This window comes from Lampetra fluviatilis, chromosome 16 (assembly GCF_964198595.1).
Source record: "Lampetra fluviatilis chromosome 16, kcLamFluv1.1, whole genome shotgun sequence".
Lineage (NCBI taxonomy): Eukaryota > Metazoa > Chordata > Hyperoartia > Petromyzontiformes > Petromyzontidae > Lampetra > Lampetra fluviatilis.
In genome coordinates, this window is record NC_136290.1 from 13,140,858 (window position 1) to 13,154,751 (window position 13,894).

Here is a 13,894-nt window from a genome sequence, read left to right on the forward strand (position 1 = left end):
TCAATCCCCAGTGAAGGAGCTCGCATCTGGCTCCAATTCCAAATGGCTCACATGGCCTAAACAGGCTGAGAGTGGCTCTCAGCGGATGCAACTCTCTCATGAAATCGTGGAGGGGGGGGGGGGGCTTCTACACAACCGACCAATGTGCTCGTCAGGAAAGGCAAACCACGTGATACCAACTCCTGAGAGGCCCTGTAGCACGACAATGTCACTGCTCCTCAAAATTTGGCAATGCCAAGCCCAGAAGCGGTGGCCTGTGCAGAGATGATGACGACGACGAAGAAGAAAAGTCCCCAAACAGGATTTTAACCGGAGGACCGTCCCCATCGCTCTATGGCTGGGCCAGCTGGCCGCACATTGCGACATCGCCGACGCCCAAAGCAGGCCGAGCCTGCTTAGTGCCTGGATGGGCGACCGCCACGCAGGTCAGCTCGTCACATGTGGTCGCGGGGCTGGGTTATGTTATGGCCAGCAGAGAAGGCAGTGCAGACGAATCAATGTTTGCACTGCACTTCTATGCTCCCTCGTCTATAATCTCTGTCCTCACCAAGCCAAGCCGCATGGACCGGCGTGGTGAAGTACGGTCAAACCACCCCCACGACCCGACCCGTAGCGCGCGGGAAGTCCTCGTCGACAAACGGGGCCCCCGCGCCACGTGCGTGTGAACCGATCCGGCTGTCGGAATCGCGCGTGCATTGTTCACTCGGGGATTCCACCACCGTCGCTTCTCCATGCAAAGGGAGTGTTGTGGTTTCCTGAAGAGAGCGCGACAGCGGAGCAAGCAGCATCCTCCCCTCTCTCCTGCCACGTGCCCACACCCCTGCAACACCCCCCCCCCCCGCGAAAGGATTTTCGCTTTCAGTTTTGATTTTTTTTACAAGTCGACTGGAAACTCCTGAAGGCTAGAGACACAAAGCGACTGTAAAACAGATGCAGGTCTCCATGGCAACAGGCCTCCTCCCTCCCTTCCCCCCATTACTCCCACGTCAACAAACGAGTTGCTGCAGTGCAGGGACGCTGGGTACAATGAGAGCAGGAGGAGGAAGAGAGAGGGAGCGAGCGCGGTGGCGCCGGGCGACACTTTTCCCTTTGCCGATGGGAGTGAGCCCCGCACGCAAATTAACCGCCCACGCCGCGGGTCGCATCCCTCCGCTCCCCCAACCCCCTCCCAAAGGATCACACGGTGTCCTGGCAAATAAAGTCGAGGGCAGCCCTAATGGAGCGGTCGCGCTGCACCAAGAGCTCTCCAAAGATCGTTGCGACGATTTTGCCTTTTCATGGATGACCTTTAATGGGTGGCCAAGGTTCTGGCAAAATGTTGACTACCTCGCCCGATATGCCGGAGGTCGTGGGTTCAATCCCGACCATGACGCCTGCACATCTGGAATGTGCGCCTCTCTCTCCCCGTGCTCGCGTGGATTTTTCTCCGGCTTTTCCCTCCACATTTAGAATCGACATGCATTTAGAGTATTTGGCTGCTGTAAATATCCACATGATAAGCCACTTCTCGTTGAGCGATCATTTGTGGCCAAGTCGCTTCGGAAAAAAGAGATGTATAGCTCAGTGGGCCTTACCTGGTAAAGAAAAACAGTTTATAGAATTAAAACTCAGTTTTGTGTGGTGAGCGTGTGAAGAGGTTTGAACGGAGCGGACCGAGAGGAGGCTTCGGGCGGCACCTGCACTCAGTTCTGCATGGCCAGATGAGAATGGGGACCACAGTCACACATCTACCCAATCACTCGCCTTCCCACTCATCAACCAACCCATCATTACACTCATACACAAACCCATCACTCACCTGCCTGCTCACCACCCACCGCATCACTATAACCACCCACTTATTCACTCACCAACCCACTCATCAACCAACCCATCATTACACTCATACACAAACCCATCACTCACCTGCCTGCTCACCACCCACCGCATCACTATAACCACCCACTTATTCACTCACCAACCCACTCATCAACCAACCCATCATTACACTCATACACAAACCCATCACTCACCTGCCTGCTCACCACCCACCGCATCACTATAACCACCCACTTATTCACTCACCAACCCACTCATCAACCAACCCACCATCAGAGCCACATACCCAGTCATCGCCAACCGATCCATCATTACAACCAAGCACCCACTACTCACTTGCCCACTCATGCCCTCGCCCACTTGTCCTCTTGCAAACCCACCATGCCACCAACTCGAGTGGGCTGGGTTACCCGTCGCAGTGCGTTAAGCACCGTGCCACAGCTCCCAATGTCCACTCGCACTCGCTCGGCCCACAAAAATACATGGAGCGGGCCACAGTTGCACGTTTAAAACACGTGTTTGGACTGCGCGCGAAGACGCAGTGGGGCCGTGTGGTGGCGGATGCGGCATCGTGTTGTAAACAAAGTAAAACAACGCGGAGAAGAGCTGTAAATAGCGCACCTTGCCCACGTACGCCATCAGCGCCAGGTTGGCAGGTTTTTCATCGGGGCTGAGCCAAAACTCGGAGTTGTCGTCGGATGCGATCGTGAAAAGAAACTCACCTGCACACGCGCACACACGCAAACACACATCCCGGACACACGCACGAACACATATACACACACACACGCATATAAACACACATAAAAAAACGTACGTACAAAAACACATGCAAACACATGCAGACATACAAACACACACATGCAAACGCGAACAAACACACATGCATATACGAGCACACATGCAACCACACAAATTGGCACGCAAAAATACACCCACACACACGCAAACAGAAAACACACACAATTACAACACGGACACGCATGCAAACACACAGCTAGCACACGAACACAACACATGCGCAGAGACACAGACACACACACACACGTGTCCAAAGTCAGCACCAGTTGACCTCCAGAGGAGACAATGGGCACAGACTTCGAATGTTACAGTGTGGAATACCCGCAGCGGACTCCTCACCACGGGGGAATGGATTCTGAGCGCAGCCTCCGCTCACGCTGTGCTGCTGGCAACGCAATAGGTTTGTCCGCGTGATGCATGCGCACCAGCGCGCGCGTGCATCGTAATTTGCCGAGCAGCGTCGCCAAAACACAAATCGGGAGATGCGAGCGAGCGAGCGCTGAGAGCGTCGGGACAGCGTTCGTATTCAACCACTTCCCAACGAGCGACCGTATCCGGTCGCCGCCACCATACGCCCTTCCTTGCAGTTAACAAGTTTGAATGAACACGAACATTGGCATCCTCGCGGAGGTTCGATTTATAAGGGAGCAACTTCGTAAACACCCTGTTGACTTCCAAAAATCCCGCACCTTCCCTCGGGGCTATTTTACGTTGATAACGATAATGAATGGGAAAGAGAGATGTAACGCGGCCATTACTTGATTTTTTTTTTCCCTCCAACAACAGCCGACACAAATAAACCAGAGGCATAGTCATTAAAATGCCGCTAAGCGTGCGGTGAAATGTATCTCTACATGAAAAATGCATGAAACTCAAACACCCATTTAAAAATCAACTGCAGTGCCTCCTTAGATTACAACACTATGTGTCAGTGCGAGCGTGCGCGTGTGTACGCGCGTGTGCGCCACTACATTATCCCGACACCGTGTCTGCGCACGTGCAATGCCCGAGATGTTAACCAGCTCTTCGCCAAAACTCGTTCGCAAACTTTCGAACCGGGGTTGAATGCGTCAACGTGTGAATGCGTTCGCCCTTGTCCGTTTGTCTCCTGGAGGCCGCATTGCTATGGAGGGACTTAACCCAAGAAAAAAACGGCGTTGTCCAAAATTTGGTGGTAAAAACCAGCGCTAAAAAAGGGTTATCCTTCGGCGGCCAAGGGGGTGATGCCATCATCAGACGTGACGGTGTGAAACCGCACGACGGGGCCGTGTCGCACTTCACGCGTCGTCGGGAGACGATGCCTCGTTGTGCTCCTTCAAACGCGTCGTTACCATCACCGTGAAATAATTCCGAGTATAGGTGCGCGTTGGAGAGCGTCACAGAATCCATGCGCGCGCATGATTTTTATTCTTTGTTTTTCTGTTGCCCCACCTCCCCCCGACTGCACTGCCTTTTCCGACATGACAGCAAATGCAAGCGCCACGCTAACCTTAAACTATGAACTAAAACTATTTTTATTTGACCAGGTAAGGCCCACTGAGCTATATAGCTCTTTTTCAGAAGCTACCTGGCCACAAATGATAGCTCAAGGAAGTGGCTTATAACGTGGAAATTTACAGCAGCCAAATACTCTAAACGTGTGTTGTTGATTCTAAATGTGCAGGGAAAAACCGGAGGACCCAGAGAGAAATCCACGCAACTACGGGGAGAGAGAGAGAGAGACACGCAAACTCCAAATTCACAGGCGTCAGGGTTTGGATCAAACCCAAGACTTCCTTCCCTATGCCTTGCCGGGAAGGTGTAAACGCAACGGCACAATTTGTGGGGAGGGGGTGGGGGCGGCACAAGGCGAGATGGTTTTCCAGACTCAGAGCCCTCGTGCTCTGCAAGGGTCAGCGCGACGAGCTGCTCGATGCACATCCGACACTAAGCGTGCGCGACGCTGCGGTGCGTTGTGGAGAATAAATAAAAGACGACGGATAAAAAGACGGTGGGGGGGGGGGTGACTGGGTTCATCGTGTGAAAAATAAAATATTGCACGGCTTCATCGGCCGATGGGGGGGGGGGGGGGGTCTCCAGGACCAATATTATTCGACAGCAGTTGCTTAGGCAGGCAAAGTGCAGACCGGTTTCAACTTTCTGTGCCTCATCACTTGACGAATGATGCTGGAAAGTCGAGACGGGTCCAGAATTTGCCTACCTGGGCAAAAAGGCGGCGTGTAAACGGATTGTGGTTTATGAATAAATTACTTGTTCAGACATATTTGATCTAAAAAAAAGCACATGGAGGCGAGAACAATAGTTAACGTTACGAGGCAAGAGCCTCCCCCCGTCGGTTTTAATGCAAACATTTAACACAGAAAAGGCCAAACCACTGACAAGATGTCGAGAACAGGGGGGATTATGGACTCTGAAAATGGCCTAAGGGATTTCCCATGCTTTATCGCGGTGGCAATAATACGAATGACCTCTGTGTACAAGTTAAATATTACACAGCCGCGTAAATATGCAGAAGGTTTTTAATCAGTGCGCAATAACCACTGCGGTATATGAATCACCAACAGGGAAGTTAGCAAGGGAATTGAAGCAAACCAAAAAAACGAAAGGTGCACAGATGCTTGCCCGGATTTACAAATCGAGACAGAGAGAGGAAGATGCAGATGAGAGAACACACGCAGGTAAAACGCAACATTTTTACTGGTAAGAAAAGTTAAGTGGGTTTGGGCAGGACACGCCACCAGAGATGACGATCAATGCACAAGCATTATGATGGAGCGCCAGCCAAGGGATGGAAAGCGTCCGTGTGGTCGTCCTCCGATGAGACGGAGCTATTAAATCGGCTCGTGCGCAGGTGCGGGGTGGATTATTGCATCGTTTGGAGCGTGAGAAACGACGATAGCTTTGAGACGCTTTCACCCAGCAGGAAGGTTGTGGCTGAACGTGATGATGACGACGGTCGTGATGACGACAGTGGTGGTGGTACACGTGCACACCCACTGGACCACACTGACGCTCGTGCATTTATGGGTACAGACGGCGCGAGGCCACGAATGGGAGATGACGAGGAGTTGCCTCCCGTACTTCTCGTTAGATTAACACGCACGACTCTCGGCCAGTGCATTTGGAAAAAATCTTTACCGAAGCAGCAAGTGCACGCGATCTTGGCAGCGGGACGGCGCACCACGGGGATGCACTGGGCGGTAAAAAATAAAATAAAAACACGTACCGTCGGTGGACGGGTGCAGGTAGCCAAATATTCTGAGGCCGTAGTTCTTCCACTTTGGCGTCAGCGCGAGCTTGCTTACAAACGTTCGACTCTGCAAAAGCACAGCACGACAAGACACAGCTTGTACAAAGCAAAAAAAAAAAGTAGAATCTCAATTTATTTAATTCGGCGTTCATGATCAATCCGTGCGCTGACAAATCGACTCGTCATTCAAATGACAGCTTGGTGCAGTGTTCGTATGTCCGCGTAAATGTAAGCACCGGGGAGACAAAGTTGGCCAGCTGATGTACAGAGAGCACTCGAATGATGTAAAAGATTTATGTCGCCACTCTGTCCAAGCCCGCTTACTTGTCTTAACAGTTTGAATGACGTCTTTAACCTGAGTGTGCAATGGTCTAAGAAATCCATGATCGCTGCTTATTTACCACCAACTAGTTTATATTTTATTGGCCCAAGATTGAATGGATTGACAGGGTGGGCACAGGACACGCTGGAAAAAATCAACATACAAACACTTTTATTTAACGCAAGAGCTGCCGATTGCAAAATGACTGTGACATGTACAAGTGTGCCCAAGTCGAACTTGTAAACACATGAAAAAAAAGATCACATTTACATTTTAATGAACAGACCCCACCATTCAACAACGAACCTGCGTTGCCAATTTTGAACGGGTAAAGGCTGCTCCTTTGTTGTTATTAACGCCTCTTGTAATTTAGCGAGAACATTGGCACGAGCCGTGACGCACCGACCGGTGCAATTTCCAGCCGCGGCCGTTAACCGGCACGACACGGAACATCCACCTCCGCGCCGCGTTCCACACTGGCGCAACGCGAAAACGATAATAGGACGGCGCGCATCCCCAGCTGCTAATTGGGCCACAATTTTCTGCCCGGCTAGGTGTGTGCGCGGTGCTGGTAAGCGGCTGACCCGCGCGCGGGTGTTTTATGGGGCCCGCTCGGTTTCGCGCGTGGAGGAAATAGCGCACGACGCATCCCCGCAAGCGTGTTGTGGGGTGGGGGGGGTGGGGGCCAGGCGGGGCGATATTTCTCGGCAATTTGTACGACAGGAAATTACATTTGTTCACGAGCCGGGGGGGGCGGAGGGAAGGCGCGTTTAAATTGATGTGGCCTCTCGCCGTTCCTTAAGCGCCGCTTGCGAGAGGGGAAGTGCCGAAACAGAGTGGAGATTTGTTTCAATTTCGGCGGCTGAAATAATTGCGTGCCCGCCACCGCCGCTCCGTGGCCTCGGTGGCTGGGGAAGGAAGGGAGGGCCCAGTATGGCCGAACCAGATGCGAATACCGTGCAATTTCCTTCAATAAATAAAATAAAAATTATTGTACTTTTCCATATTTTATCCCGAAAAGTGGCATTTGCCATCTCGTCGTGAGATGAAGCGTCCACGAAGATCTTTCGCAGAGCAGTTGTAGCCCTTGGTGGTAAGAGAGCCCTTTAAGTGGCCTCTAGTCCACAGAAGTAGGGGCAAAGCACTCTCCCACCCACTCTTCCACTGAGGGTATTTCTCAATGCACCGACAGTCAAAGCAATATTTCTTTTTTATTCTTAAGAGCTAGAATTTAGCCGAATGTTCGGAACCCTATTTAATGTTTACGCATTATTTTTGTGCAGGACATCGGTGAAAGGGCTGAAACGACTCCCCCGCCCACGCCCAAGAGCCCAGTTTCGATCGTGGGCGGCTGAAACCTGGATTTGTGCCCAGGTCTACCGCGCGGGTTCTTGAAACTGCGAGATGGACTCACGGCACCGGCACCGCAGACATTCCCGACCGCGCCTTCCACAGCGGAGGGTATTCAGAACCGTTAGTATTTAAGGTTACATTATTACTAATAATTGCAAAAAAATTCCGTTTATTCTACCGACGGATTTATAGAGGTGGTGGATCCAGCTATCGCTACGGGGCTAAATGGGAGCGCATCGGTCGAACTGAAAAGGAATTTTTTGTGAAGCGGTAACAGAGCAGCTAAGCAGATGTCCAGCATGGTCGGCCATTAATTTGAGTGCGCCGAGTGATGGGGGAGCCGGCGAACGAGCGACGGCCAATCGGAGTTCTTGATCTGTGTGGCAGAGGCACCGGCTGCGTTCTTTTCGGCAAACCGTCACTCAAAACGGCTGGTGGGGGGGCCCTTTGCAGGGGTATGCTAACGACGCGCAGATCGATCATGTTGATGGATTACCGCGTGGTAAATATGTGCGTCGAATAGTGCGCGTTTAGAACCGGTTGTTATTTTCGGATCTGAGCGAATTCATTGCGAGGGATATGCCGACGTGTGCGACTTGGGCTAACGGAGAGAAGAAAACATTACAAACGAGAGAGGACAAACCGGAAAATGATAAAAATGAGATGGCCAAATCGAGATGAACGGTGAATGGAATTGTCACCCCCTAAGCATGACAATGTATCGAATCGCCAGTGTGGGAAATCGTTGTGTTTCTAGCTTATACGAAGAGGAATCAATAAAGGCCTCGCGCTCCGTAATCGCATTACCCATTCCTCTGGATGCTCCCAGTGTCCGTGGTGGATATTAGAAGGAATGATGGCATGTCAACCGAAAAGTTAACTTTTTTCTCTCTTTAAATTACCACTTTGCAATAAATATATAAATATCCTGCACGCATAGTTTTCAAACCTGCTATATTTTCACTGAAGTGTCAAAAGCTGCTGAGCAGTGACTGCTATGTGTGACAGCGAGGTGCGACTGCAAGGTAATAAGACTGCTAGGTAAGTGGAACATTACGATTCATGACCACCCTCCCCCCACAAAACTAAGACAAAAAACATAAAAAATAACACGCAGAAAAATAAAGCAAAAATGAAAAAATTAAATGAAAAAAGATTGGGTGCAATAAATATAAAAGGGGGGAGATTTTTTTTGTGTGTGCTCACTGATAAATTTGACATAATGAACTGGGGGAAAAGGAGGATATTAAGTGTCTAAAGATAGAGACATGGCCATGAAAGAGCAACCCATTAAAGAACCCATTGCTGAATTAAGCTGAAACAGTTTGAGAGGTAAGTAAGCAATTAATGTCATCCGACACTTGGGAGTGAACTATTCACCCCGCTGGCAAATTGATGAATTGTCACGACTCCCGATAAAATGTAAGAAATTATGTTTTTAATTCATTGTTGTTCCACTGTGGGAGGTGATAGCACCTCCTGTGGGTGTCGGGGTGAGGGTCATGCCGACTGGTTACAACCAAAAACATCATCACCATCGTCGGCTATCATCGATCCACTGCTAGATGAGTCCCCGCCCTCCCCACCAAAGCAATCGCTGTCTCTCATTGTTTCATGACGCAACGATTCATCTCGGCTCCCCCGCGCTCCAGACAATATCAATCGCCGCACCACCCTCCGCTTGGGACGTCCTCTCGGGCGCGTGCCCCCCCTCTCCTCCACTCCCCGCCCGTCAGTCTCAACCACCGGCCATCGCCCCCCCCCTTTCCATCGACGCGCCCCGCCCAAGAGCACTTACTTTTCCCTAAACCGTCAATACGCCGTCGATACCTCGCGTGCGCTCTCTGACCCACGCATGTATTCCTCACTAAGGGGTGGAGGTAATACATACGCGCGATTGCGAAACGTACACATGGATCTACGACAACGGATTGCATACGCGCGTGATCCCCAGGCGTGCATCACGAGCTCGATAATCGATACTGATCGATGGATAGACGCATCAGTCCATCCCGAGCGGGCATAAGCTCGGCGAGCTCAACGTTTACCGTGGCGGCACGGGGTAATGAGCCGGAATGGTGACAACTTAAAAAGCCATCACTTTTAAACGCTACGTCCTATATGATGGGCTGACAAGACTTCCTCGGATGAAATTGCCAGAAGGCAGTATACGTCGTATAAATCAAGGCGACTTATGCTCTACGCGAAGTTTAATTGCCGGTATCCCACAGAATTGGCCGGAGGCAACGGAGCTAAAATTGTCTGTAGACACAACTGGCTGGGCGAGGTAGTGTGCGAGCAATTTTATCCTTGCCTTTGATGGCAAGATGTTCAGGAGCTGAATTCCAATGTCAAGGTCTGCTTGCCACGAGAGGGCTTCAGGAGAGAGTCGGTGTAGTATTGCTATTCCTCCTTCGTTGAAGGGGCGCAGACGACCGTGGGTTTACGCCGTGGTCTAGAGTTTGCGTTGCGTGGCCACAACTGCGCATCAGCCTGCTGACCATGTTCTGATGCAGTTGACAGCTACACCGGTGTTGATGAGGAATGTCAAAAAATCCAGCAGACGCGATGCTTGTATCTCGTATTTGAGGTTATTATGCAATCCAACTCTCCAGGTATACCGGTCTCACCACCTCGCTTGCGAGCAGCGCAATGAACGGTGGTCATGTGGTTTCTAGATTTGTCGATGAAAAATTTATTTACAAGTTGTACCATGCACTCGTCAAGCAAATATGGATGATTTTCTGTTCATATGTGTATCTTATGCAATGGTTTGTCACGTGACCCCCGCAGGCACTGGAGGCGCTAAATTCCGCACCAAGTAAAACCCACGTTTTTTTTCTTGATTTCAATTGATTTTTGAATCTATTGAGATGTTGACTCCCTCGCCTGGTATGATGAAGGAGTTCGTGGGTTCGATCCCGACCCTGACGCCTGCTGTATATTTGTAGTTTGTGTGTGTCTCTCTCCTCGTGGTCGCGTGGATTTTTCTCCGGGTCCTCCGGTTTTTCTCTCCACCTACGATTACGTTTGTCTACGTACGGTGCGAAAGAAGGGGTAGAGGTCGCCATCTCCTCGCTTGTCAAGTTATGATGGCAGTACAGCAAGTAGATGAATTTCCATTTTTTACGGACATTGAGTGTTACCATCCTTGCAGATGTGGCTTTTTTCCAGGTACTCCGGTTTCCTCATGGAGTTGGACAAAGGTCCCAATATAGGACCACAGAGAGCTTGGGTAACTGTTGATAGCACGGGTTTTGTCCGCTTTCCTGATTGTCTGTGTTTTGCTGCGCCTCCGTGCTTAAAACTGTGTGCGTTACGAAGTGTCCGGCAATCTTGAGATGGACTTTGCACGATTGACTATAAATATATACGTAAATAATCAGAACACGGCCTATTCATTTATTCAATAAATGAAAAATGTGCAGTATCTGTTCGATTGGCTGATGCGGAAACACAATCCGTGTGTCATCCACACCATGTCAAACACCTCGCTATCTGTGGGGATGTATAATACAACAGCAGCAGCAACGCAGAGATAATTCTGTTTGGGTTTCCCGTGTTCCCCCTGCTTGTTGCGCCTGGTGCTGGCGACACCGGCCAGCCGCCCCACACACCGACTTACGTGCGGGAAAATGGGGAAGTGGATGTTCTTCCTAAGCTGTCCCACGGACGAGCCACACCAATCTTCGAAAACGTGCAGGTTGGCACGACCTTTGAACTGCACCCACGCAAGGGAAGGGGTGGTGGTAGGGAGGGAGGCACGGCACAGCCAACATGTCAGCTCGGTCAAGTGGCACCAAGTAGCACGGTTGGCACACAAATGAATGAATGATTACCGTGGGCACCAAACAAAACTATCAGTCTAAGCCCGATTGCTCATGAATGTACAAATACATAGCAATATCTTTATTGGCTTTCACTTTTTCCAGCTATGAACAAACAGCACTCTGCTTACAGCAAACAAGTTATCCTGGGCAACGAGCTGCGTTCGAGTAAACGCACGCAGGCGACGGAATTTCACAAGAGACATTCTCCTTCGCGGGCGGCGCTGCCGTATGAAATGACGCTCGTGTGGACAGCCTGGCGCTCGGGCGGCCGGAGTTCGCAGGCAAATGTTTTTTTTTTAAACCCTCGAGGTCACACCGTGGAGTGTGTGCCAACGTTCAAAACGACCGCATGCGCGCTAACACATTGTGTCTGGCACAAGGCGGTAACAACAACAACAGTCGACGCAAAGGGGGGAGGGGGCTAAAATATTCTGTAAAATAAAAAACTTAGCGAACCGAGCGTTATGTTACTTCTGAAGCCACGATCTTTAGTTACGAATCGTGTGTTACACAACTGCTGTATTTTGGGTGTCATATTCTCTGCACAATATATGTTGGTCTGCCGACATAAATAGTTTTTGTTGCGTGTGCAGATTCATTTTACTGTAAGGGTGTATACCATGACTCACACCCCGATATCACATGCTGGTTAACATTTTGAACAACTGCATCTTGTTGTCCTTCCCTGCACCTCCGATTAGCATGTTTGGCGACGTACGGTGTGAAAGAAGTTCAACATACATACATACATACATGGAAAACAGTGGCAGTGTTTTGGGCCATTACTCTTAGCGTATAAATTATTGAAGCAAACTCTTCCTTTATCCGGCCAGGCATCTCAGTGGCATAGCGATGGGCTTGCAATCAGACTGCTGCGAGTTCAAATCCTGGTTGGGGGTTGCCTCAGCCCATCATCCAATCGGGGTAGATAAAGTGACGACCATTTTTTGGGAAAGTCAAGTGGTTGCCCATCTGGTTTAGACTCGCTCCTGCCATGGGAATGTGGAATTTCCGCTCCTGGCTCAGGGCTGTAAACAGCAGACAAGCAATGCCCCGATTATGGATTTCAGCAGAAAGTCACTATTCTGACTTTTAATGACTCCGACTCTACTGAGAAATGGACGAGCTCCTGGACCACACGGCGTAACCGTGGGCATCATTACAAAAGTGCAACCTCCGTTGTCGGAACAAAATCAGCGGGGTGGTTCACGAAACGTTTACATGGAAATTAAACAGAACGACGCCTCATTCCTGCAGTCAAACACGACGACGAAACTGGCTTTGAAGATCTCGCAGGCCCATTAGCCCCTCGTGGTCGTGCACACAACATGTGCTCGGAGATCACTCAGAATACATTCGGCATAAATTATACATCCCTGCTCTGCGCTGCCAGTCGTGCCATGCTGTGCGCTTGCACACAGCAGCCTCTCGCGTGAAAAAACACGGCACGTAAAGTGCTAACGCGTGGCTGCGACGTCATCGCGATGTCGTGAAGTGTTTGTTGCGCTTAGCGTTTCATTGCTGCCCCCGAGTTTGCCACTCGTTACCCTCGCCCCCCTTACGCCACCACCCCCCCACCCCCCACACTCACTCTGTGCTTCAAACTGCGGCACAACAACTATTTATTCTCCTTCTTCCCAGCAGGCACTCACCCTTCCCCTCGCTTACAGAGGGGGCTTTAATGTAATGAGGGTGGAACCTTCTCCGGAATTTCACACACACACACGGACCGTACAGAAGCGCGCGCATATTTGCTGGAGTGCATGTGCCGCGGTGAAATATGCGTGGGCGCGTATCTGCAAAAAAACAAAACAGGCTTTCCAGTGATGGTAAATTCTGGGTGGTGGCTTTCTTCGTTGTTGGTACGGCGGCATTTGAATCAGTGGATGCAAATTCCACGTTCGCATGGCAGGACCACTGTATTGATGAGGTTATCGTCGTCATCACTGCCGATGGCCACAACATCACGCTGGGCGTGTGCGCCGCCGTCTTGGAAGTCGGATGCCTGGCGTCTGCCATTTTTATCGATTATAAAAAAAAAAAATTTAAACATTCAATTAATCATGGACAATTATGAAACATTTCTGTGAAGTCTACCTTGCTGATCCATGTTCTCCACTCATTCCTTTCTGGGGTCGTCTCCACGTCCACTCGAGAGCCCTGCAAATTCTGGTTCCCTCTTCGAGCCGCTATCCATCCGATGTGGTTTCGGAGTCGTTGCCGCGTGTTGTCCGGTACAATGTCTGACGATTCACTTCGTGTGCTGGCTGACCGGGCTGCAGCGAAACTTCGGACATCGAGCCGGACAACACGCGGCGACAACCTGGAAACTCTCCAGAGCCGCGGCACAGCGGCAGGACCGCAAACACCCGATGTGACGGGCGTAGCGTCATCATCATCATCATCTCTCTCCAGGCCTGCCTCTCCCGTCTCAGCCCCGGTTCTCCCACGTTCATCATCCGCACGGATGGATTCAGCCAAACCGAAAGACAAAAGATTCTTCGTAGCGATTTTCCTTGC

General features: G+C 50.6%; 1 protein-coding gene across 1 annotated transcript in view; it reads right to left on the reverse strand.

Moving 5' to 3' along the window:
- LOC144936446 (N-acetyl-beta-glucosaminyl-glycoprotein 4-beta-N-acetylgalactosaminyltransferase 1-like) overlaps positions 1-13,894 on the reverse strand; it is a 112,656-nt gene that overhangs the window by 48,619 nt on the left and 50,143 nt on the right. The window contains exons 4-6 of the mRNA XM_078863497.1: positions 11,170-11,265; positions 5,846-5,936; positions 2,440-2,540 (exon numbers count right to left, since the gene is read on the reverse strand). Of these exons, the coding sequence (XP_078719623.1) occupies positions 2,440-2,540; positions 5,846-5,936; positions 11,170-11,265 (288 nt within the window). The remainder of the gene's footprint in view (positions 1-2,439; positions 2,541-5,845; positions 5,937-11,169; positions 11,266-13,894) is intronic.